Raw genomic sequence first — 27382 nt, forward strand, 5'->3', positions numbered from 1 at the left:
CAGGGAGTCATAGCAGCTCTACCTAACACAGAAACAAACACAGTGAAGTTGCCAAAATGAGGAGACAAAGAAACGTGGCCCAAATGAAAGAACAGATCAAACTCCAGGAAAAGAACTAAATAAAATGGAGATGGGCAATCTATCAGACACAGAATTCAAAACACTTGTTATAAGAACGCGCAAGGAACTTGGAGAATATCAGAACAGCATAAAAATGGTCCACATAGAAATAAAGGAGACACTAATGGAAATAAAGAACAATTTACAGGGAATCAACAGTAGAGTAGATGAAGCTGAGAATCAAAACAATTATATGGAACATAAGGAAACATAAAACAACAAATCAGAACAACAAGAGAAAAAAAGAATACAAAAAAACGAGGATAGTGTTAGGAGGTGCTGAGACAACTTTAAGCGATCCAACATTTGCACCACATGGGTGCCAGAAGGAGAAGAGAAAGAACAAGAAATTGTAAGTCTGTGTGAAAAAATAATGAAAGAAAACTTCCCTAATTTGGTGAAGGTAATAGACATACAAGTCTAGGAATCACAGAGAGTCGCAAATGAGGGATGGTTGCAAATAGACCCACACCAAGACATTTCATAATTAAAATGCCATAGGTTAAAGATAAATAGACAATCTTAAATGCAGCAAGAGGAAAGCAGTTAGTTACCTACCGGAGAGTTCCCATAAGACTGTCAGCTGATTTCTCAGAAGAAACTTTGCAGGCTAGAAGGGATTGGCAAGAAATACTTAATATCATGAAAAGCAAGGACCTATCGCCAAGATTGCTCTACTTAGCAAAACTATCATTTAGAATCAAAGGGCAGATTAAGAGCTTCCCAGACAAGAAAACACTAATGTTCATCAAAGGAGTTCATCATTATAAAAACGTTATTAAAAGAAGAAGATCAAAACTATGAACAATAAAATGGCAATAAACACATACCTATTAACAATTGCATAAAAAAACAAACTAAGCAAATAAGAAGGACAGAGACTGAATCACGGATATGGAGAGCGTTTTGATGGGTGCCAGAGGGGAGGGAGGTTTGGGGGAATGGATGAAGAGGTGAGAGGATTAAGAATTACAAATAGGAAGTTACAGAATAGCCATGGGGATATAAAGTACAGTGTAGGAAAAGGAGTAGACAAAGAAGTTATATGCATAACCCATGGACATGAGCAAAGGTAAGGGAATTGATTGAGGGAGTGGGGGGTACTAGGTGGGACAAAGGGGAAAAATTGGGATAACTGGAACAGCATAGTCAAGAAGATATAATTTTAAAAAATACTATTTCTAGCCATAGTAATAGGATATTTGTTGAAATCAAGAACATAGGAGATCAGAAACAGTGAATAAGGACTGGGCAGGACGCCCGCAGAGCACTGGTAGTAGAGAAAAGGGAAAGTTGGTAGTCTAACAGTGACAAATGAGAATGAAGAGCCAAATCAAGGACTAATCAAAAATAAAAGTATAGAGACAGTTAATGTACAGGCAACAATCTTTCATGTCTTAGTGTCCCTTGGCTTTATGCCTGTGTTATAGAATGGTATAAGAATGAATGTTCACATTAGTCAGATGGCACATTTTGTTGAGTGGGTCATTAAGAAAGGGTAGATTATACTTAGTTAACTTTATAGCATAAAGGGAAATTTGTGACAGAGTTCCCCTTATTCTAGAAAGATTTTCTTCAAAAATTTATTGTAATTATATATATATATATATATATATATTTAATCCTCACCAGAAGATGTGTTTTTTACTGATTTTAAAGAGAGAGAAACATCAATGTGAGAGAAAAACATCGATCTGTTGTCTCCTGTATGTGTCCTGATTGGGAGTTGAACCGCAACCTTTTGGTGTACAGGATGGGGCTCCAACCAACTGAGGCACCTGGCCCGGGCTATAATTATTATGCTTTTTAATCACAGTTTTGGAACTTAAAGGAGTAAGCACTAGTTTACCCAGAAAATTAATTTTGGGAAATGCCATTATTTTCTATTAATTATAAATTAATTGGGATCCTCTATTTAATATTTATATTTTTATTTATTAGCAGTAAGATACTAACACATGAGTACTTAAATAAATGATTCTTGGTTTGTTTTGAATTACAGAGGTCTCTAATATTTGGGAGCATGTATCAGAATTTGTGGAACGACAGCTATCCCTACACAAGGTAGGGTTTATACTTTAATTTTAATGTAGGAGTCCAAAGAATCTTTTCATCTTAATCTCATGATTTTTCTGGGGGCAGGATAGCAGACTTTAGAGCTACCTAGTTTAACTTTCTGTCTTGCCATTTTATGATGATCACATTTAGGACTTGCAGATATTTGTATGTTCTGCTCTTTTAGTGATACACATGTGTGTGTGGAGAGGGACTAGATGAATTCTGTTTATCTGTGATCAGATAGTTCCTGGCTTAACTCTAGAAGGATATGATAATACTTCTTATTTTGCCTCGTTGAGGGAGTGGATTTTAATTGAAATATAAGAAGACAGTTAGGGATGAACTCAACTTGCCAAAAATGAGAAACTTTTCTCAGGGGTGGACTGTTTCCTCCTGACAGAGATTTGGGGAGTTTGGAGGGAGCAGGGAGGTTGTGAAACTTTTATACCCTACCCAGAGGTCCCTATGTGACAACCTTTAGGCTGAATTCATCCTTCAAACTAATTTTGTTTGCTCTGATCATTTGAATTAGTCATCACCACTTACAATTTGGAGAGCTTAATAAAACTTTGGATTTTTTTCCTCAGAAGTCAGATTTAATAATACTAGTTTTTCATTCCTGTATTTGCCACTTGGCTGGAGCTGACTATGGGCTGATCCTCTTTCGAGGGGGCATGCACTCTCTAGCTGCCACCTTCCCTGACTGCATACCTTTGCCCACGTGCTTGCATCCTTTTTTGGCCCCTGTAGGCATTTGAGTTTGTAAACCCTGATGTATGATATTTCCAGAGAGACAGAGAACCAGTTTGAGAACCCAAAGCATTTGTTTCTCTCCACTCGCCAAGATCACCACACTGCAGCATATGCCTTGGCACTGGGTTGTCAGATTTTAGGTAAGGGACATAAAGTTTAAGAGAAGGAATGAGAAAGCAGAGATTCTCATGACCCTTTAAATTCTCTCCCTCCAATGGCAAATGATTAAAATTTAAAATGTCCCACAATTTAGGACTTAGATATAGATTAAAAGCTGTTATGGCATCCCATACACATTTTCTTAGTTCTCACAGCCTTTGAACATCATGGAGATGAGGGATCTGATGTCACAAAAGCATCATGGATTGATATACTACATTTTATACTAAACTTACTATAGCTGTGGCTGTAACGCATTGTAGGATTATTGAATTTTTAAGGGTTATGATTAATTCTCCTAGTGTTTTTTTGGATAACAGTACTTAAGGATTGTTTTTCTTCACCCCTTTAGTAAAGTGCTATTTTTTTTTCCTTTCAGGGGGTTCAGATTCCAGGACTTGGAACTTTTACCTTCATGAGGCAAAAACTTGAGGTGGGAAACAACAAGTTTATTCTGTTTCAGAGGCCCGTATTTATCATGGCGGAGAAGTTAGTACAGCTGCACAGACTCAAACAAAACAAAGTGTATACTCCTGGTAAATACATTTAATATTTAAGATTTTCCCAGAGAGTGACTGTCCTGGCAATGAGAATGGCGGACAAAACTTGGTCCGTTGGGGTTTACTCTTCATGTGTTACCTTTGGCAGAGGGAGAGCTAAGGCAGAAACACAACACACAGTCGTCCTGCAGGCCATGGTAAACCTCCGTAGCTTAAGAGGCAGGCAGGCATGAGAAGACCTGTTGTGACGTCAAGGCAAATTTATATAAAAGCCATATCACGGTGTTGTACAGACTTTATTCATATTTCAGACCCTAAGAAATTAAACATGGTTATAAAGTAGAGAAGAATTACAGTCATTAATACAGAAAAAGATCAATAACTGTGTATCTATCATATATATCATCTAAGTTACTAAAATTTGAAAGTTAGGTTAATAATTCCATAGAGAGTAAATGAATAACTTGTATACGTTTCACACCCTAAAATCTTCCTCCCTCCCTGCCTTCCTTTCTCTCTTCCTTCTGCTAGTATTTATGGAGGACCACCGATGTGTCAGGCCTGGGTCCAGGTGCTTGAGATACAGTGGTAAATAAATGGACATGATGCCTGTTACAGGGGGCTTACCTTTCACCCTTAGTGTGTGGCCTTGGTGACACCTGCCCTGGGTACTCAGAGGCCTTTGGAGGGCTTTCTGCCTGATTTCTGGCTTTGTTTTTGATCTTTCTTACCATGTCCTTCCGCATCAGACTCATATGGATGAAGAGAGAGAGTGTCTACCTGCAACGTCAGCAGGTGAAAACATTGACACTCAACTTTGTGTTAAGTTTCCTGACAAATTTCAGGGTAACTTTCCATCAAAAAAGTATACTGAAGAAACATAAACTATATTTAGAATTCATTATGCATGTATTCAGTACAATGAATTTGATAGACTTTTCAGCCATTTTTGCCTATAGTGTTTTGACAGAAGAAATATCCTAATTCATCAAAAGTTTACAAAATGAAATAAAAATAAAGCCTATTTTTTTGGGCAGAAATATTTGTGCCTTAGAATTAGAGCTTATTTTTTGTTTGGTATCTTGTAATGTAGTCCAGAAAAGTAGTTGAGGTCTATAATGATTTTTTTTCATAAAGTTGAGAAAATGTCAGAATTAAATATATATGACTGAATTAGTTCACAAAAACATTTCTGTCCACAGTTTAGCTTTGGGATTATGATTCTTCATCATTAATTAACTAGATTTCTAACCAAGCATTATTGACATAGTCCATACTTTGAATAACTCAGAACCTAGCATGGGAGACAGATATATAAGCAAATGATACAAAATGGTTAAGTGCTATCAGAGCAGCTTTGATCACCACTGGGTCAAAGGCTAGAATTGTCTAACTCTGCTTGGGGAACGTTCAGGATGATAACATGTGAGGAGGTCTTAAAAGATGACAGGACTTTGCTTGTACAGAAGCTGTGGCAGATATTTCAGGAACAGTGTGGACAATCCAAAAGTCCTTATTCAGGCAAAAGTGAAGGCTGTCAAGGATGTCCGTGTGACCAGGGCACATGAATGTGCAGGCGAGTGGAGGGAGGTAAAACAAAAATGGTGGGTAGGGTTCAGTTGGGAGGGGCCTTAAATGATGTGATAAAGACTTTGGAATTCATCCGGTAGGCGCTGAGGAGCAATTGAAAGTGTTTGAGCAGGAGATTATCTGTACTGGTCCAGTTTTTATTCTAGAAAAATAGCTCTTTTAATTACAGGAGTTTGGTAAAATATGGTACAAACCTGGTGAAGGCAGCGGCACTCGGGGAAGATGAAGGAATCTACTCAAGAGACATTTCAGATGTAGGACTGATGGGGTTTGGTTACCAACTGAAGTATTGGGTAGCAAGAGGAAGGAAGGTATTTAGGATGACTCAGATTTCTTGGACAAAAGATGAGAACTCATGCCATTAACTGCCATAGGCAATGAAAGGGGAAAGGCAGGTATTTTGGCAAATAGAGTAATGAGTTTGCTTTTGGGCAATTTGAGATTTCTATAGAGATATTTAGGTAGAGATGATTCCAGAGCTCAGGAGAGGGGTAGAGATTAGAGATCAAGATTTGGATAAGTTTACCCAGGAGAGAATATAAAAGAGATAGAAAAGGAAGAATCCTGTAAAATAAGCAAGCCCCCATCTTATAAGAAATAGAAGAGGGAGGAAGCCAGCAAAAGAGACCAATGAGAAAGAAAATGGAGAATCAAGAGTGGCACTATGGATAGTAGAGAAGAGAGGCCATGGTTAACAGAAGTTAAAGTGAGGGCATGGCAGTAAGATTTGCAACATATCCATTGGCTTGTTTACCATGAGATGATAGTGCCCTTCCTGAGGTAAGTACAGCAGAAGACAGGTTGCAGAGAGGCATTGGGTAAATGGGAGGGAGAATCTAGAGGCAGACAATGTAGCTTTCTCTTTTAAGAAGTTTATTTTAAAAGATGGAATGGAGGGAGATGGTATAGACTCACCATTAATTGTGCAGGAGACAGTGGGCTAATACAGGGAAACTTGTGTCTTACAGAGTTGTTAATCGTTGCTGTCCAGCAGTATTGGACATTAATGCTTGCTGAATGATTGTTTAGAATGTGATCTTGTCTCTATCCTGTCCCTTTATCAGTGGGCCTTGTTTATGTCTTCTTTTGGATTTGTCATGTTGATCTTGCTGTTTACCCCGTTTCTGACTTGAGGACCTTGCATAGCTCTATAACTGTTCCAGCTGAGTAGACCCTGTGCTTCCTTCAAGCCAGGTGTGAGCATATTCCTTTGCAATGTCATTTATGGACTCGTTAAAGGGCAAAATCTTTCTGCAAGCTTATCCTCTGAAGAGACCCATTTTCATTTGAAAGGTAACGTCTAGTGAAGATGACTATCTTTTCAAAACACTTAATGTTTGTAGAGATGTATAATCATTTAAAAACCATATGATAACTGGAAGAGAGAGACATATATTGCTGCAGCATGTCTTGAAAGAGAAAGGGGCTGAAAAATTCAGAAAACCCTCTGATGACGAGGAGCGTTTCTCACTGGGTTGGCCAAAAAGTTTGTTTTGTTTTTTCTGTAAGATGGCTCTCTAGTAGTGCTTAGTTGTCTTTAACTTCAATTGAAACAATTTTGTTAGATTGTATTTTGACAGCTGCCATATCAGCGTGCATTTAAAAAACTTATCAAAATTGATGAATTATAAAATTATCAAAATGTGTAGCCATTTTAATATTGAAGATGGAAGAAATATGTGACATTTTTGGCATATTCTGCTTTATTATTTTAAGAAAGGTATAAATGCAACTGAAATACAAAAAAAGATTTGTGCAGCATATGGAGAAGATGCTGTGACTGATGTGGAACATGTTGAAAGTGGTTTGCGAAGTTTCTTCCTGGGGATTTCTCGTAGGACAATATTCCACAGTTGGGTAGGACAGCTGAAGTAGATAGCAATTAAATTGAAACGTTAATTGAGAGCAATCAACATTATACCAAACAGGAGATAGCCAACATACTCAAAATATCCAAATCAAAGTTAGTGGTAAAAATGAAAAATGGACTTTTCGGACAACCCAGTGCTATGTATCCACGAGAAAAATCTAAAGCTTGTTTGAAGTATAGCTTAGAAAACTAATTGTTCTTACTTTGAGCAAAAAACATTACATTTTTAGGAAAATTGTACTGATTAATAGGTATTAATAGCTAGTTCTTAGTTTTATTGGCTGTAACTAAAGGCTTCATATTGACAATTCTATTTTTGAGTATTGAGAAGCACATGAAGATTTCTAAGTGTATGTGATTTGTTGTAATTTCCACATCTTTCCCCCACCCCACTGTCTTTTTCTCCTCTAGGTGATATCCCAATTGTTCCACTTAATTTTGCGATGATATCCCTGCAGGGTTCATTTAACAGGGATACAGTGGAAGGATGTGTGAAGGAGACGTTGCTTTTTTTATCACGATCCATTTCCATCAAACAAAGTGTGGAGTTTACATTCAAAGGAATCGGGGTCCTCGTGATCAGAGACGGCAGGGTGAAGATGAGATTTTTGAAGGACTTCCTTTTTAAAATGGATGGAAGTGGTGCTCTGGCAAAAGCACTAGCAAATGTAAATTAATGTTTTCCTTCTCCTAACCTCTTTCCCCATTATAGCTCTGAATCACCTGTGTGTCTTCATTAAGGAAAATTCAGGTTGACATATTTTAAATGGCAGTTACCCCAAGTGCAAAGAAGTGCTTATGTATAGATGCTAACTCTTTGACAAAAAGTTTAGAAGGGAAAATGAACTTTAAGTTTTGAGTCAATACCAACTGAAAAATATAAATTGTAATAGAAACTGTTATAATTGTGAACATTTTATAGTACTTTATAGTTTAAAAAGTTATTCCACATATATTATTTCCTTTTATTATTATTTGAGACTATATTATAGTCTCAAAGCTCAAATGAACATAAAACCAGCATTTATCATCATCCTGATTTTACAAATAAGAGAAACAGGAGCTCAGACAGGTCTCTTGGGAAGCATGAAGGTGGGGTATTGATAAATAGTGGAACTGAAATTGAAGCCCAGGGTTTTTAATCACTCTTTTTTTTTTTCTGGTTATACTATTTTATTTTAATGAAAATCTACAATAAAATCAGAATCAAGTCATGGAGATGGATCTTTAGCTTTTAATTTGCCATGTTGTAGAAGAAATTTTATAATTGACCCACCATTGTTAACCATTAAGTAGCTGATGTGGCCATCATGTTAAGTTGTAAATAGAGTTTAAGGAGCCAATGAAATAATCAGTCAACAGGACTAATTGAATAGTGTGCTTTCTATGCATCTCTGGGAACTGAGTTGGTGTGAGTGAATTGCATTATCACAAATGTTAGATAACTCTGTGTCCCTCTAGAGCAAAAGCCCGACTTTTAAATGAAAAATCTATAAAATGAAAGGCTATAAATATGGCCTAAAATCTACCCTCTAACTTCTTTCATGGAGCAGACTTGGGAGATGGGGTTGCGCATAATGGGCCTTTAGTGTTTTCCCTGCAAGCGGCTTCATGCAGGATTGTTAAGAGGTCTGTCAAGCCTGTGTGTGGAAAGTGGAGACACACACAGCTACAGCCCTCTCTTTCCCATAAATATGCAAGGCAAGACCTGCAAAATTGGGCAAGGCCAAAGCGCTGGAAGGACTCTACAGAATTTTGTAGCTTTGACATGTGTTTAAAAGAGAGGATGACATTTTTAATTGACCAGCTGCACTCTAAGACATAATTTTTAAGGGGCGTTTTGCTAAAAGAACTAGTCCTGAGATTTAGTCTCTGAAAAACGGGGTTGGAGGCGAAAGCAGATGGGGAGCTGGTTGCATGTATCACACTTACGGACAGAGCATGTTGAGGGATCTGAGAAGTCTGGCTGCAAAGAAGCCACTTTAACTGCCTGAATGTATTTAATCAGGAAACTTTAGGTTAATCCAATACTCATTAACATCTCTAAAACACATTTTGAGAAACTGCTGTGAAGCGGTGAGAGTGATTGGTCTCCGTGGCCCCCACCCCACCCCGCAAATGTCTTGTTTCTTAACCGGAGCCCTGACCTGCTGACCTCGGAGTACTTCCCCTGGGAAGCTGTGTGCTTATTTCAGTGATGCTGCTTTTGCACAAAACATTTTAAAAACCTCTTTCTAGGAATTCCCTTCAAAGCTTTTTGGGAGTTATATCATTAATCCAAAAAGAATACTTTTATATATTATTCTATACTAGTATAATGTAATAGTGTGATTATTTTATAATGTAATGATAATTATAATAATTGCTATTTTCTGAGTGCTTACTATGGGCTGGCCACTTCCAAAGAGTATCTCATAAAAATCCTATAAATTAGACCCTATTATTATCCTCAGGTACCTGGGGTCTCCATAGCTGTTAGCAGTGTGGGAATTTGAGTATGAGTCCACCTGGATCCAAACCCTCCTTTTAAAATCCAAGGTGCAATATTAGAGTTATCTGAGTCCAGAGAGGAATTTGTCATTTTGCTCATCTTCCTGAGAGTTTCAGTAAGTTGGCTATCCTCTTAAAGATGTGTCCAGAAGCTGCCAATTCTGAGGGCAATTTCCAAAGAGGAAATGGTGTGAGGAAAGGCAGCATCATTGGCATTGTTATGTGACTACCCAGGGTGACTATTTTGGCAACTTAGATCATTCCTCCTTGGATTTGAAACTCTAAACTTTAAGCACTAAATAAAAACAACAATACGATAGAAAAAATAAAATAAAAATATAACAATAAAGATTATCACAGTAGCCTTGACTCTGAGATACCCTGTAGCTTTGATCTGTCTGTGTCCTGGACCGCAACCCAGGCGTCATCCTTCTCTGTCTCTGTCCCTCAGAGGCCTGGCACAGTGGACTCGGTGTTATCGAGCAGAGAGAACTTCAAGGGACAGACTAGCAATGTGCTTGCATTTCCGAGGTCAGTGATTTGGTTCACAGGCTCCTCCAGGCACCAGCAATCCGTGCCTTTCTAATTCAGCAGTGTTTCTCAGCCTTTAGTAGCTTGTGCTCTTTTTAGTAATAGACTTACCCCAAGCGTGCAGTGGGGTGGGTGTTACTGGTGGCTGCTGCTGACAATGATCATAATAACAACAGCAAATAATAAAACTAGTTAATATCTGTGAAGCCCTTCATAGATGCCAGGTACTATTAAGCACTTTCTAAATATTATTGTATTTAATCTTCACTACAACCATTTTAGGTATGTATTATAATTTTATCCATTTTATAGAGGTACAAAAATTAATTATAATTTTAATTTTTTTAACAAGTGTAACAACGTGGTGCAATATTAAGAACACTGGACTAAGAATCAGGAGACTTGGGTTTTACTTCCATTTTGGCCATCATTCACTCATGTGTGTTCTTAATCATGATATAAATATATATATAATATATATATATAATATATATATTTGTTGATTATGCTATTACAGTTGTCCCATTTTTTCCTCCCCTTTATTCCCCCCCACTCTGCGTCCGCCCCCCGCCCCCCCCCCGCCTTAGTTCATTTCCACAGGTTGTACATTTAAGTTCTTTGGCTTTTCCATTTCCTATACTCTTCCTAACCTCTTCCTGTCTATTTTGTATCTACTATTTATGCTGCTTATTCCCTGTACCTTTCCCCCCATTCCTCCCCCACCCTCTCCCCTCTGATCTACATTTCTATGATTCTGTTCCTGTTCTAGTTGTTTGCTTAGTTTTTTATTTTTAGGTTCAGTTGTTGATAGTTGTGAGTTTGTTGTCATTTTCCTGTTCATAGTTTTTGATCTTTTTTTCCTTAGATAAGTCCCTTCAACATTTCACTTAATAAGGACTTGGTGATGATGAACTCCTTTAACTTGATATTATCTGGGAAGCACTTTCTTTATCTGCCCTTTCATTCTAAATGATAGATTTGCTGGATAGAGTAATCTTGGATGCGGATCCTGGCTTTTCATGACTTTAAATACTTCTTGCCCAGCCCCTTCTTGCTGGCAAGGTTTCTTTTGAGAAAACAGCCGATAGTCTTATGGGAACTCCTTTGTAGGTAACTGTCTCCTTTTCTCTTGCTGCTTTTAAAATTCTCTCCTTATCTTAAATCTTGGGTAATGGAATTACGATGTGCCTTGGTGTGTCCTTCCTTGAGTTCCAACTTCTGTGGGACTCTGAGCTTCCTGGATCTCCTAGAAGTCTATTTCCTTGTTCCAATTGGGGAAGTTTTCCTTCATTATTTGTTCAAATAAGTTTTCAATTTCTTGTTCTTCCTCTTCTCCTTCTGGCACTCCTATGATTTAGATGTTGGAACATTTAACGTTGTCCCAGAGGTTCCTAAGCCTCTTCTCATTTTTTTTGAATTCTTATTTTTCATTCTCTTCTGGTTGAATGTTTATCTCTTCCTTCTGCTCTAAATCATTGATTTGAGTCCTGGTTTCCTTCCCTTTACTGTTGGTTCCCTGTATATTTTTCTTTATTTCACTTTGCATAGCCTTCACTTTTTCCTGCATTTTGCGACCATACTCCACCATTTCTGAGAGCACCCTGATTACTAGTGTTTTGAACTGTGCATCCGATAGGTTGGCTATCTCTTTGTCGCTTAGTTCTATTTTTGGAGATTTGATCTTTCATTTGGGCCAGATTTCTTTGTCTCAGCGCACCTGCTAGATTCGGAGGGGCAGAGCCTTAGGTATTCGCCAGGGCAGGACAACCCAGGTCACTGTGTTGTGATGCTTTATGTCAGGAAGGGGTCCAAGAGGGAAGAATGCCGCTTGCTCAGCTCTTGGCTGGCTTTCAGTCAGTTCCCCCATTACCCACAAGCAAATTGGGCCCTTCTAGTGCTGATTCATGGGTGGGTGGGTTTGTGTACGTTCTAGGACCCTTTAGGTCTCTCTAACTGACTCTCCTGTGAGGCAGGGAGATTCTCCTGCCACCGCAACCCCCACGACCGGAGCTTTTGAGGCTTTCTTTTCCTGCACTGGAACCCTGGATTGTGCAGTCTGTCTTGTTCCCCAACTGTTCCTCTGGTTTATCTGCACACAACCATGGGACGGCCTGGTCTGCCAGCTGCCACCTCATCTGCCTGGTCCTCTAGCTGCTGCCTTGCTGCGTGTCCTCTCTGCCTGATGCCCATTTCTGCCCCTCCCACTGGTCTGGATGAATGTTTTTTCTTTAACTCTTTGGTTGTTGGACTTCCATACAGTTTGATTTTCTAACAGTTCTGGTTATTTTTTGTTTTTAAATTTCTTGTCCTTTTTTTGGTTGTGCAAGGAGGAAAAGTGTATCTACCTATGCCTCCATCTTGGCCGGAAGTCCCTTAACCATGTTAATTTCTGTACCATTAACTAGGGTCCATTTCAGGTGGAGGAAGTTTAGGAAATAACAACCAGCTTCTAAGAATATTATTTTCTCATTATTTTTTTCAGTTGGTGACACTTTGTTTGTTGACTTGGAAGCACTTTTTCTTGGAAGGACTGTATGACACATTTCTCATCAAAATCAGTGTGAAGGCCAGAATAAGCCTTAGAGATTTTTTAGTCCAACCCCCTTGTCTTCCAGATGAAATGGTCACACAACTAATTAGTGGCCTAGCCAGAAATAAAGCTATGGCTCCTGACTGTCCCAGTGTTCTTGAATTGTACCAAATCACCTTACTCATTAAACATAAATCAATGAGTTAAAAATAATTTTATGATTATATTTTTGAAGGCAAACTTGGTTTTCCCCTTGGACATGTTTTGGATTATATTCCAGGAGGGAAATAATTACGGTCAGTCAAGGAAAATTAGAAATCTTAGAAATGGATGCAAGGACTCAAATACTTAAAACCGTTGTAGGTGTTTTATTGATTTGAAGTTTGGCCCCTGAATTTACTGGAAGTTTCCCATGCCCACCCCCACCCCCACCCAAACTTTAACCCAACACTCCATACCTGAGACCAAAGAAAATCTACGACTACACACACAAACGAAACACACCCCTTCTCCCATTGTGCCTTTGCAAGTCCCTCAGTTTTGCAGGGGAAAGGATGGAGAATGGGGAGAAGAAAGAATGAGGGGTGTAATGGTTATATCTGGGCATAGTCTGTTTCTGAGGCTGTGAATCCTTGCCTTCAAACTATCCAACAACCACCTTTTACTCTGTCACCCCTATGGCATCTGGTTACAGAACTGGTAAAGACAGGCAAATTCAAACTGAAACTAAAACGAACAACTTAAATCCAGGCCTTCAAAGCAATTTACACAAGGGCTGCTTTTGAGCCCTCAGTGTAGAGGGGGGAAGGTTTTGGTCAGCTCCCAGGCTTAGCCTCAAAGATAGTGGGTGAGTTGATGAACTGTATGTAGCAAACCAAAACACTCCCTGTCTTGAGAGAAGTGGGCTTATTTCAGAATGAGCAAGCTAGCTGGGCTGCTGCTCAGAATTGAGTGTTCACACAGTCACCTATTCAGGTCCAGATGGACAAACATCTTGGTTTGTTCCTAGGATTGAGCTTAAGGAGATGGAGAACAAACCACCTATGGAGACCATTGTAGAAGAAGGTGGAAAGAATGAGCCAAGAAAGTGCGAGTTAAAAGACGGGAGAGACAAAGGAGGTGTCAGAGGTATGCCAGTGGTATAATCTGTCACTCTTTCCTGCTTAATGAACCTAGCCATATTGCTTAGAAACTCCTATGCCCAGAGTAAATAAAGTTAGATTCATGAATAATCGCTTTATTCTTCTCTCAAACATCCCTATTCCTAGAATCTGTATCTCACCTTAACCACTTTATGACTCTTGGGCTCTTAGACTATGATCTCTTTGCTGGCTCCCCTAAAAGGGTCAAAATTCAGATGCTTACAGGGTCCAGGCAGATAACATAAATGTGTAAAATCGGTTGGATATAACATGATAGGGAGACATATTACCATAAATAATCATTTTTATGAAAAATGAAGAGTGGCAATTTTTCATCTTTGATATCTGGCTTAACAGAAGATAGTGGATTCTCATATCTGTGTTTCCATTTATCTGTTGTGATTCGTTGTTTCGGTTGAAGCATATGAAACAACCTAGAACTTCAAAGACTTTTCAAAGGGTCCTAGGGATCCATTCGCAGGGGTTGCCAGACTACCAGTTGAGGACTTCGTCTATCAGATTGTTGATTTGTGCAAATGTGAGCAAAGTGGTATCAATTTTTCTAATTTTTCAAGTGAAGCAGTGATCCTGCTATCTATTGCATTTAAATGTTGACAACAAATTGACCTTGAAACCAAAAAGGCCGATTGGACCAAACAAAACACATCAATGGGTAAAGATTGGTTTGTAGACATTGGTTTGTAACATGGCTTGCAGTATCACAGATACGCTTTTATAGTCACATGCTTTCACTTCCTTAGCCTTGTTTGTCACTGTTCCCTATAGACTCCTTCTTTGAGCAAAATTGTCTATTCATGTTCTAACATGCTTTCCCCTTCCCTGACCTCATGCTTTTGTTCGCTTTTTCCTTCTGCCTAGAATGCTCTTCCTTTTCTTACAATCTATCCTAGTCCTCCTCACCTCTTCGCACCTTTTTCACATCTCTTTTCCTTCATGAACACTTCTTTCATCACTGGATTCTGAAGTAGCTTCTCTCTTCCCTGAACATGTCAGACCCTTAAATACAACAGTGTTTTGGATTTAGACATTTTGCATTATTGTCCTGAGTTGCTATTTATGCAATGCATATGAAGTACTTAACATTGTTGGCATATAGTAAGACCTCCACAAATGGGAGTTCTCATGTCCTTTGTTTATAGCTTTTTTTTGAAAGATAGTTAAGGGTGAAGACTTGCCTCTTAGTATTTTCTAAAGTGCCCAGCCAGTGCTTTGCATGTCATAAGTATACAGCAAAAACATATACACAATGGGGCAAGAGTAGGTTTACAGTTGTTCTTACGGAAAATATTATAATAATCAATGATAATGAAAGAATAAACTCTGTTTCATTACTCACAACTGCAAACCTACTTTTGCTCCACCCTGTATTTTTAAACCACACTAGGGAGAAGGAAAATAAGTTAAAGATAAGAAAGTGTATCTTATGTGAAGATTTTCTCTGGTAAAATTATGAGTTTAAAGATCTGTGTTAAGTACAAAATACCCATTTAAAGGTGAAAGGAAACTCACTTACAATCATCCTGCAGAGATCTTATCACCCAAGAAACTTACAGATAGAAAAGCTGTCTCCTCTGACGAAGTGAAAGGCATCAACTTGCCAAATAAGTTCGAGCAGAGTGGGAGACAGGAGAAGAATAGGACCCCTGAAAGGTAATGCATTGGTATTTTTTTCTGTTACACTTTACTAAATATATTTTTGAGTCATTTCGTGATTCAGAGTATTTAATAAAATGTTTATTCATTCCTTTATCCAGTGTTCTTGAGTACATGCTATGTACTAGATGATGGGGATAAGAGAGACAGTCAGAGCTCACGATGCAGTGGAAAGACAGAAATACATAAAGCAATAAATTCAGTAGGTTAAATGTTATGACACAGGTGGAAACAAAATAGCACAGAGGAGGGAATATCTAACTTTCCTATGGATCTGGGTAAACTTCCCTTGCTATTTCCTAAGTGCTTGGATATTATGACTTGACGCAGTTTCATATTTAGATCAAATTAGAGCGCAGTTTTGCCATACATGGCTGGACTCACTAAATGCTCTTTGAGTGAATGAATATATTGCAACGTGTGATAGCTGTGTCTTTTTCTTGTTATGTCAAAAAAATTATATTTTCTCCTTTTCCCTTTGAGAGTAAGGATACTTTTTAAGACTTCAAGTCAGTCAACCATACTCAAGTATTTACTGAGTACTTTTAGTAAGGTACCTTGTACTGTGCTGTTACCTTTCAATTTATTAATGTGTCACAGTGGTATCAGCTCTCATGTGTGCAATTTATGTACTTTTTGGATTACTAAAGTCATGTGCCAACCCTGAGCATGCTTGTTTTAGACCTCAGTGTTATGAAATATAATTGAGAGTTAAATATTTAATACTTTGTAATTTACTTCAATCCAACAAACACTGAGCACCATCGTGTGCCTGGCAGTTTCCAATACAGACTGTACAGAGCTATAAGGCATATAAAAGACATATAAGCCTACTCTAATAAAATTTATAGTCTTGTAGGGGGACTGACACTAAGTAATGCACATGATAAAGACAACAAGAGAGGCTACAAGGAGGAGAAAGTAATTGTTGGGGATTGTTAGTGAAGGTTTCCTATAGAAGTTGACCAACAAATGTTCTTTGTGCTGATTACTAAAGAGATACATGTTTATCACAAACATTTTGAAAAAAATGAGAAAAAGCAAGAGATAAAAAAAGACCCATGATCCCACTAAATAGAGGAATCTTTGTTAACATTGTGATGTATGTTTTCCATTGTAATGCTTATACAATATATACATATATTTGCAACATATACACCCATTTTAAATAAAACTGAGATCATCTGAACCTTTGTTACACTTAACAATAAGTGGTTGAGCTCCTCATGGCTTTAACTGCTCCAGAACAGAAACAAATGATTGCATATCCTCTCTTTGGTTAAACCTTTTGCTTAATCAATCTTCTATTGGATATTTAGATGAGTTTTCATTTTTAAATAATGTTATCCTTGCACATTGAATACCTGAATATTGTACAGGATAAAAACTTTAAAGTGAAATTCCAGAGATAAGGGACAAGACCATTGGTTATGCCTTTGGTGCACATTACCAATTTTTCTCAAAAAGATTGTACCAAATTGCCTTTCTAGAAGGAATAATAGGAGGGACTGCTGTCTTCCCTACAGCTTTGCTAATATTGGACATTTTACCCTTAGTGGCTTCCCATTCTTACCCAGGGGAAAGGCCAAAGGCATTGTTATGGCCTGCGGGATCCTGCCTGATCTCTGACCTCCCTCTAGTTGCCCTGAGCACAGGCATGCGCCCACTTCAAGTACTTTGCACTCATTGACTCTGCCGAGGATGCCATTCCTCCAGCGTTGTGCGGCACTTATCACAGTCAGAAATACTATATAGTTCACTTATTTTTCTTGTTTATTGGCTGTCTGTCTATCCCCATCAGAATGTTGTTTTTTTTTGTGTGTATTTTGTTCTTCACTGCATCTCCCACGTTGAAAACAATGTACATAGTAAGCACTTAATAAATTGTTGTAGGATGAATAACTTTTATCCCCATTTCCCAGAACTAATAACTGAGGCTTTGCAAGACTACCCAGCTGGTGTAATGCCAGTTAGCCTGTAAGCAAAAACCCTTGGCAAACCCACGTGTACCTGACACAAAGCATAGGCTCTTAATCTCTACACATACAGATGCTTTGAAGAAAACCAGTGACATATTTATTCTTTATTTTATATTTACACTTGCCTCTAAAATTATCATTGCTCTAGATGTCACACCGTGTTAAATGTTCATTAATGTTGCATTGTTTTTATACCGTTTCATTTTCAAGGTGTCTGAAAAATGGCAATGAAATGAAACCTAAAATTTCTCCAGCCACCGCTTGCCAGGATCATAATAGGGCAGGACAGGTACAGTGTCTTCAAACAAACAAAACTTAATCAGAATCTTTCTTTGACTTCTGTTTCTCAGTGAGAGTTCTGGGAATCCCTTTTAATATATGGGCATGGCTCCTACACTCGGGACCTGAAATTGGACTGTGATAGATCTATCTACCAGTCAAAATCAACTAGTTAACAGAAATAGGGGTGGGAAATCTCTTACTAATTTTTAGTTGCTATAGATACTTCAATCTATTGAGTGAAAGTTCAGTAAATCCTCTTGCATATATGTGGGATTCACTTTGCAAATCTCATTTTGCCAATATGATACATCCAACCTTTGGAGAGCTTGTGAAGGCAAAAAAGTAAAAGGTAAAACTTAATTTGTCCTAAAACTTGCTATTGTAGGAGATGTGTTACGTATGTTTGCAACGAGCACAACGAAATTCCCCATTGTACTACAGTGAGGAGAGAAAGAGGAGAGAGGAGGAAGATGAGCGACTCCTACAGCAGTATCAGATGTTGAAAGACCAAGAGACTTTTGTCAAACACCAGGTAATTCAACACCTTGTTTAAAGAGTATTTAACATGGGTCAGTAGGACATGATTATAAAATACCATTTTAAAAGTTCCATCAGCCCTGACTGGTGTGGCTCAGTGGGTTGGGCATCATCCACAAACCAAAAGGATGCCAGTTTGATTCCCAGTCAGGGCACATGCCTGGGTTGCAGGCCAGGTCACCAGTTGGGAGTATGAGAGAGGCGATTTATTGATGTTTTTCTTGTACGTTGATGTTTCTCTTGCAAATCGATGTTTCTCCCCCTCTCTTTCTCCCTCCCTTCTCTCTGTAAAACTAAGTAAAATCTTTTTTTAAAAAAAGTTCTATCCTATTGCCTGTATGGTAACATATTTAATTGTTTATGTGCTACAGAACTAAAACTTAGATTTGCTAATAATAAACAACACTGGGATGAATATTGAAGCTAGCTAAGGACTAAATTTTAAAGGTGGAATTTCTGAATTTATATGGCTTTATTTTTTGATTTCTGGTAAAATATAATCCTGGTCAAGGCTTTTTTTCTCAAATTCATGGCCTATCTCAGGAAGCAAAGACAGTGTGGCACCTTTGCATTTGCACTATCACTAGTTGGTCTGTGGTCTCTAATAATTGACCCCATTGCCCTTTCCTGCATTTGCGATATCAGGTAACCACTTACAAAATCTTCCATTCCTAACTGGGGTCCCTGCAGTGGTGCCTGAAGCCCAAGTACAGGAAATAAAAAAAAAAAAACTCCCCCAACCCACTTTCATAAATCTATGAAGACATTGGTTCCTACCTTGGTTAGATTATTTTGCTGTATTAGAATTAAAAGTTTTAAAGGCTGTATTCTAATGTGTTATAATTTTTTTCTGCCCTAAAGTTGAGAAGTCTGGCTACTAGAGAACAGAATCAAAAAAATGCTGCCTATAATCTTGGAGTTGCTGAAGCTGTGAGGATCCAGAAGAATGAGAAACCTGAATTTTACGTAAGGGTCTTTTTAGAATTTCTATTGTGAATGCCTGACCCACCCTGTGAATTTTGGGTCCACTCTCTGCTGTCCACAAAAGAATGTCCAGCTTATAGAAAACTTTCCTAAGAGTTTATTAGAGCCAAAATTTTGAGGACATGCTTAGGAGCAAAATCAGAAGGGACTGAGAAAACGCTCTGGAGAATGGCAATCTTGCAGCTTATTTTATACATTAGAATCATAGGACAGAATCATAGGAAGGTTACTTGAAAGCCATTGGGGGTGGTAGATTGGTGGTAGATTAAGGAGGTGGGAGAAAGCACAGCACAGAAATCTCTAGGACTGGTTAAAACGCAAAACTGAGGAACGCATGCTTCTTTAACACTGGTGCAGGATAATAATGAACATTCACAGCACTGAGTTGGTAGGCGGGGAGCAAGGTGACAATGTGGGGTTCGGTGGTCGCGTGCTCTGGTGCCAGTGCTTTCAAGGGGTAAAATTACTCTGAAATTTTGAAGGTATGTTATCCTAGGTGCATAAGAACAATGGACAGAGTTTACTTAAGGTAAACATTGACCGTTGCTAAGGAAGCGTTAGGCCTGGATCCTGACTACCTGCTACCTGACCTGCCCAGTTAGGAGCTTGTGATGAGACCATCCTGCATGGTTACTTTTGATCACCGAATTTGTAAGGCCCGTCATGTGGCTCCTCGGAGCTTGTCATGTTTGGTACATGGTTCCTTTTTCTTTCCCACCACATGGCAGGTTGTGCCGGTTTTTAACTGGCAGAGGTGAAAAGTGGGTTGTGCAAGGCTGAAGCTTCCTTCCTTCTAGGGCAGGAGTGGTCCAGTGTCAGCCTCCACACCACTCACATTCCCAATATAGTTCCTATTAGTCATTACAGTGGTTGCTAATGATAGAAATTCTCAACCAGGAGCTGGGGTGGGGGCGAGGGGTAAGAGCAACATACTAAAGTCCTGCCCAGGAACAGCCGATCTAGAGAGAACCAGAGTCACCTGAGAGCTTGCTGGAGATGCAGAGTCTAGGGTCCCACTCCACACTTCCAGAATGGGAATGTACATTTGAATAAGATACTTAGGTTATCTGTGGGGGCATTAAAGTTTGAGAAACCGAGCTTCAGATTTCTGTGAGCTACCTGGTTTGTCATTGATTTAATGTTTTCGATCATTATGGGCCTACTTTTACTTCTGCCTGAATCATTCTCCTTTCACTCACTATCTAGGTGGTAGTCTGGCACTCTGGCCATAAATCTAACAGAATATACTTTATTTATCATCTAACACTTATTACTGAATTTTTATGTGTTTGTCACTGTACTGGGGGCCAGGAATACGAAGATGAATAAGACAAGTGTCCCTTCTAAAGAGGTCTAGAGAAGGCAGCGGGGAGAGGGGGGCATGCAGATTTAATGAAACAAGAGTGGGGTATACTAAGTGCTATGATTCGCCGTTAAATATAGCAGTAGGTAAGCAAAGAGGAGAGTTACTCAACCCAGACCCGAGACCCGGAAAGACCTTCTGACACACAGGAGTTAGGGAGAGACAGGAACGCGAGAAGAGCTTCCCAGGCAGGGACCGCAGGGAAGGCGGGAGGGGAGCGCTGCGCTTTCGAGAGTGAGGCGTGGTGTCTCTTTACTCTTAGATACAAATTCTGGGCTTATATTTATTACTGCTCACTTAGTATTTCTTCTTTGATGTATCTGTAGACGTCTTAAACTTAAAAAGACCAAAACAGGACTTTTTGATTCCGATTCTCAGCCTGTTCTTCGCTCAGCTTTCCATCTCAGTAAGTGGCATCCCCAGGTGGAGAGTCCCACGCACCGGATTCCAGATTCCTCCTCCTCTGTCCCCCACGTCCCACCTTCTGCGAGTCTGCCTGCCTTTACTCGCAATGTATCTAACATCTCTTCATCTTCGGTGTTACCACCCTAGTCCCAGCCACATTATAAGGCTGAGCTTCTGCAATACCCTCCCTAATCAGCCTGGCGGTTAGCCTTCCACCATTTTCCACACAGCAGCCTTTCAAAATGATTAACCGAAATACATCTAATGGCCTCCCATTGAATTAAAATAAAATTTAAACTTACCTTGACCTATTTGGTCCTACATGATATGGCCCCTGCCACCCTCTTTGGGCTCCTATACTTCTACTTTCCCCTTGCCCACTATACCTCAGCTGCCTCCTTCTGCTATTAAAACATACCTAGCTTATTTTTTACCTAATGTCTTTGCATTTGCTCTTTCTACTGTATGGGACAAAGGTCTCCTGATATCTGCAATGGCAGCGACTCAGTCATCTCCACTGAAAAGCTTTCCCTAATAATCAACCAATTTAATCCTACTCCCACCTAGTCACTTGCTATGATAAGGGCTTCATAGCATTTACCACTGCCTTATATTATTGATTACTTGTTCACTTTCTGCCTCCTGCACCAGAATGCAGGCTCGATGACAGCAAGGTTGGCTATGGGTCTCTGTCCTTGGCCACTATTGAGTCACTGGTGTCTAGAATGGTCAGGCCCAAAGTGAGAGTTCAGTTCTCCCTCTCCCCACCTCTTCTCTGTCCTTGCTCATGTTTTGCATTCACTCAGAACTCCTCCTCCTTTCCACCTCTGTGTTGTATGTACTAGCTCAGGACCTCCTTCATGAAGTCCTCTTTCCCCTCTCTCTCGGACAGTGGGCGTTGGTCAGTGCTGCTCAGATTTAACCTTGAGCATGTTCATATTATTTTGTGGGTTACCTCATTATTAGCTGGTTACTGTGTTGAGGATTTATAAATATTACAAATTAGTAAATACTACCTGATTGATTTTAACCTTCTGAATGATTACCTTTATTCTTTGTTGCTTTTTGGTATTCTAGAATAAATAAATCTCTTCTCTTTCATTCTAGAAATCCTTCCTATTTGATAAACGGCCATTTAGTCCTGAGATTAAGGCTTTAAAGCAAGAGAAATATTTCCAAAGTCTCCTGAAACAAATGGATAATAGACGGGAAAAGGAAATACAACAAAGAGAAAACAAAGAGTTGATGGAACGCCTAGAACAAGTGCAACTCACAGAGGAGTGAGTCTAGCTAGACACGCTCAGGAAAATGGACTGGAATTTTCACGTGAAGCTTATTTTCACGTGGGATTTAATCAGCATTGGTAGTTTCGCACAACTGTAGCCAACTGAGCAAACCAATCCAGCTAGCAGCCAGTACCGCAGCTAAGGTTTCAGTAGGAAAATGAAAAAACCATTATAATTATCTTTGCAGTAATGGTTGCCAACTACAATTACGTTAATTATTATAGAGTCTCATTTTGTATTGTTTTGTCATCACTAATGCTGGAAGGGACTTGTCTTGAGCAGGGCATGATTCTTAGCCATTCCCAGGTGATTTCAAGGCGAAACTGAGGTTTTATGATAAGTAGGTAGGGAGGCCCTGTGGACACCAAGGGCAGGAATGTATGGGAACTAAAAAGCCATGAAATAAAAGCTTTCTCTCTGCTCACACCCACAGCTCCTTAAATGACATTGTCTTTATCTTTATTCCAGCTCAAACGTGGATGTGTTAGTCTTAGTTCTAGATTTTCAGGAAAGAGAATCTGATTTGTCCTGCTTGGGTCTTCTGGGGCCCAGGATAGGATCAGGGCCACAGGGGTCAAACATTGCTAAGGGGCCATGCTCCCGCTACTGAGTTTAGGAGAGCAATTAAGAAGGCTAATCCAGTGTGAGAGAGACTTCTAAACAAATAAAACTAGTTTCTGTGACCAAAAAATTATATGCCTATGAATGCATATGTTCCATTATACCCATTGCATTGATCTTGTGGGTTCCTTGGAGACAAATCATAATGCATAGTAGGAAAGGTCACTTTTCTTTAAAAGGAATCTTAAGATGAATGATTTTATAGAATGAATAGACACTTCCTGTTTTTCTATCTAGATTTTTGGTTTTTTTTTGAAAGCATGGAGGGAAGAAGAGTGCCTGTCTTAGCAGTGCATTTGTATAATATGGTTGGTCACCTGCTTATACCTGTCTTATCTGTCCAGTGCTGTTCAGTGCATTGTCCACTAGCCTATGGATTTGAATTACTCTTTTCTTTCTTAAAATGAAAGCTGCTGGAAGGAAATACCACTTTTTATTTACCAAGCTTTTGTTCCTATTAATACTTATTAGACACGTTTTGATAACGTTAAAATCTGTATTTCTAAAGACTCGGTAACAAACTTTGGCCCATCTTCTTTTATTCTTAACTGTCAGACTTGCTGCACAAAGAGCCAAGTATATACAAGATAAGATGGAAGAAACAGAGTGTTACAAGAGAGCTTTGAGTGCACAGGTAAGGGAACAATTATTAAGTTAAAAATTATGCAGTGCTCCAATAGCATTCTAAAAATACGTACAAATACTGTAATGTGTTATCCATTTGGTGGTTTTGAGGCCCCTGTTCCTTCCTGTAAGGTATTGGTATTTTACTGTGCTCCAGCCTGTGTGTAAAGTTTGTTCCCTGGTATAATTGTAACTGCATTGTGTGTGTGCCTGTTTCAGATAAAGAACAAATTCCCCCAGCTGCCCATCTATGAGCCAGACTCTTCTGAGCCCATCTTTGGTAGGGATGACGATGAGCTGGAGGTGGTAGAAAAGCGGGAGCGGGAGCAGCATTACATGAAGCACCAGCTGGAGGCAGCTGCTTGCCGCAAGAGGAAGGCCATCCTCAGCCAACTGGTGGACCAAAAGCGGGACCTGCAGATGCTTCAGAAGACGAAAAAAGAGTAAGAGACCCCGGGTCAATTTCCCTCCTCCTCCTCGTCCTCCCCTCCACCTTCTCTCCCTTCTTCCATCTTCACTCTTTCTCTTTCTCATACAGCCCCAGAGAAGGAATAATAATAGTGAACACATTGAGGATTTACTATGTGCAGAATATTGTGCTAAGCTTATTATATGCTTCATCTTGTTTCATCCTCATAATTCACCCTATGAAGAAAAGTTATGAGCTTTGAAAAAAACCACTGAAACTCTCTTGGTTCCGTTTCTCTCTCCAGTTACCTCTTTATATTTTCCCTTCCCTTTTCAGTGCAAAATCTTCAAATAGTTGTCCTTTGGAAATACAGTGTGAGGCACAAGTGTGCGGTTGTGCTCAAGTCGACACGGATGTGAAACTCGGGCCCTTTCTCAGCCTGCACTAAACCCCCTTCCTTCAGAGAGCTGGGCACGTAGTAAGCTGTATGGAAGATTGCTGGGGCGGGGGGCGTGTGGTGAAGGCGACAGGTAGGCAGAGGAGGACTTCGTGCCATACCAATGCAAGTACTTTCAAATTCAATCACCAGGCACCTAGTTTCTTAAAAGGCCTAATTAGGCACCCCGCCAATGGGGATTTTATAAAATTATTAAAGTACTCAGAGTTTCAAAAGAGCTTTTCTTCAAATGAATGTTCTCTTTTTAGAAGGCAGTTGTACTTAGAGAAAAAAAGTTATTTTATTAAAATTTTATAAATGGTCAGTGGGATGGTGCAAAGGCCTGTTATGTTCTATACGATGTAGGCTCAGACACGAAACGTAAGTGGAACCGTAGATGGAAGACGGAGTACATGGTGATAGGGTGGGGGGTTGTGTTAGTTGAGGGAGCTAAGAGTAATTAAATGTATGGCTTTTAGCGTCAAGTCAGGGTGGGATATCTGCCCAGGGCAATACATATTTGTATGTCTGTACTATTTCTTAAAATACTGAAATATTTTTATACTTCTTAAAAAAGAGCTGTTGCCTCAAGCACCACAAGTGCCCTTCGTTGCTGCCCAGGCTGCCCCAACCCCTCCCTGGGGCCCCCTCCCCCACCGCCACCTGATCTTCCCCCGCCTGGATGCATACCTGGAGTCTCCAGGACCACTTCCAGCATCCGTGCTGGTTGATTGGTGTAGTTCTGCCATTTCACTAGCAGGATATCGGGCATGTTACACACCTGTGAGGCCATTGGTTTCCTTATCAGTTGTTCAGGATTATACAAATATCTACCTCCAGGGTGTTTGAGGGTTAAGTGAAATAATTCTTGTAAATAGCTTCTGTTCTACAGCTAACAGCCTTCTCTCGTGTCCGTCCGTCCCATGGTGGCTCTTCTTCCCATGCCTGCTGTCGCAGCCTGTTCCAGCGCCCTTTGCGTTTTGTTGCGAGGTTACTGCAGCTGCCTCCTCTGCTTCTAGCCCTTGGCTTCTCTAGTTAGTCTCCTAAACTTGGAGATAGGAGGGTAAACCCTCTCACTCGGACACCGTAGGATCTGAGCCCAACCACACACGAGATCTTTGAGCCCTCTTTTCCTCATACGAAAAGTAAGGATAATCACCCCTGCCCTACCTATCCTTACTATGAGAATTCAATGAGATTATGGATGTGTGAGCATTTTCGGAAACTTCAAAGCTCTGAACAAATACAAACTGTGGTCTTTATTTGGTTACCTCTGTGACCACAGCTAGTTAGACTTTGTTTTCTGTATGGGCCAGAGCCTTGTTTTCCAGTTCTATATCCTTTATTATTTATTCCAGATTCTCCCTCTTCTCTCGTCTTTTCTAACTCCCTGCCCTCTGGTCCTTCTCAAGGTATGCTCTTAGGTCTTTCTACGACAAAAAAAAGGTCATTTTCTTTCAGAGTGTGTAACTTAGTCTGCGTAATCAGGCCTGTTATTTTTACTTGTTTTATTGTTTTTAAAAGAACTTTTCTGTTTTTGTTTAAAAATATAACGACTCATGCTAATTAAAATGTCAATTGGTCAAGACAGTAAAAAACAGATTAAATAATTTCCCTTGTCCAAGTGTTGTCAGTGTTAAGGTTAATATGTAAACTTTTATACTTTTCCCTATTCTTACAAATATATTAAAATAATATGCACATATATTTCCCCTCCAGTTTTGTAAATGAAAATGAGACCTATGAGCTCTCTTATACATTACAACCAACCTTTCTTTAATCTTATAATGTATCATTAATTTATATTTATGTCAGTGCATATATATAAAATTCATTCTTCTAATTTAATAGAATAATATCAATAATATAAATTACTATAAATTAACTTTTGTGCTATTAATAAACATTTTGTTTCCAGATATTTTGTTGTAACAATTTTTTTTATTAAACATTTTAAATATATACTTGTTTTTTATACACACACACACACACACACACACACACACATGTTTTGCTTTCTATTGGATGAATTCCTGAAAGTGGGATTGCTAGATCAATCCTATAAGAAGATTTTAAATATTACCAGATACTGACTGTTTGCTTTCTAAAAAGGAATAGCAATTTGCTTCCACCAGCAGTTTTGTGAGAATACTAGTTGTCTCCCCGCTCACCCTACTTCATTTTCTTACTTTCTAGGCATTTAAATTAAATTGACTTTTTAACCTCCCTTTTCAAAGATAGTATAATATTGGCCAGAAAGCAAATGAAAAGATATTCAACATTATTAATCATTAGGGAAATGCAAATCAAAACCACAATGAGATATCTGCTCATTGACAAATGGTTTCCACGTTCTGTGAAATGTCTGTAGTGAGTCTTATTCAGCCATCAGCTGTCATCATTTGCTCTGTTTGAAACAGAGGTCATTTAGCATTTAACTACATTTCTGCCTTTCCCAAATAAGAGATATTTCATATTTTATTGAATGTTTAACTTATGAGAACCTAATATACAGCAATTTTCCACTCCAGTGATTAAAGATGGCAGGGTAAAGATGGCAGGGTAAAGATGGCAGAAATTTAAAACATGTGTTTTATATTATACAATTTAAAAATTTAGTTTTGATCATATATATATCCTGGAGTGTCAACTCTATGGTGGTCTGAATGGAATAAGCAGTTAGCAAATTGTTCGTGTTTTCCCCTGCAACTCACTTATGTAGATTTATGATAAAGTCTTTTGCTTTTTAAGATATATATGTATATCAATGTAATGTGAACATATAAGGCTTATGAAAAGAAAACATTTATACATTTGCTAAACAGTATAATAATTTTTCACAAATACAAAAATAAAATATGCCACTCTTTATCTTGAATAATATATGTGATTTGATTGCCTTATTAAATATACAAATCAAGAACAATTATAGATTTTTTTTAAACCACACACACAATGAAACACTTAAGTACTTCTTAAATTATTCAAAAGATGAGAGAGAAAGAAATAAAATTATCTGTTTAGTGGTAGACAAAATCA

The 27382-nt window shown here is 38.9% G+C and overlaps 1 protein-coding gene across 1 annotated transcript in view; it reads left to right on the forward strand.

Annotated features, from left to right (window-relative positions):
• CCDC81 (coiled-coil domain containing 81) overlaps positions 1-27382 on the forward strand; it is a 35349-nt gene that overhangs the window by 3725 nt on the left and 4242 nt on the right. The window contains exons 2-13 of the mRNA XM_054576390.1: positions 2123-2184; positions 3470-3626; positions 7462-7718; positions 9992-10071; positions 13611-13729; positions 15291-15414; positions 17592-17685; positions 18064-18210; positions 19077-19181; positions 22075-22247; positions 23430-23508; positions 23718-23941. Of these exons, the coding sequence (XP_054432365.1) occupies positions 2123-2184; positions 3470-3626; positions 7462-7718; positions 9992-10071; positions 13611-13729; positions 15291-15414; positions 17592-17685; positions 18064-18210; positions 19077-19181; positions 22075-22247; positions 23430-23508; positions 23718-23941 (1621 nt within the window). The remainder of the gene's footprint in view (positions 1-2122; positions 2185-3469; positions 3627-7461; positions 7719-9991; positions 10072-13610; positions 13730-15290; positions 15415-17591; positions 17686-18063; positions 18211-19076; positions 19182-22074; positions 22248-23429; positions 23509-23717; positions 23942-27382) is intronic.

The sequence above is a fragment of the Pteronotus mesoamericanus genome, unplaced genomic scaffold (genome assembly GCF_021234165.1).
Source record: "Pteronotus mesoamericanus isolate MK-2021 breed Mesoamerican mustached bat unplaced genomic scaffold, CSHL_Meso_final contig_33, whole genome shotgun sequence".
Lineage (NCBI taxonomy): Eukaryota > Metazoa > Chordata > Mammalia > Chiroptera > Mormoopidae > Pteronotus > Pteronotus mesoamericanus.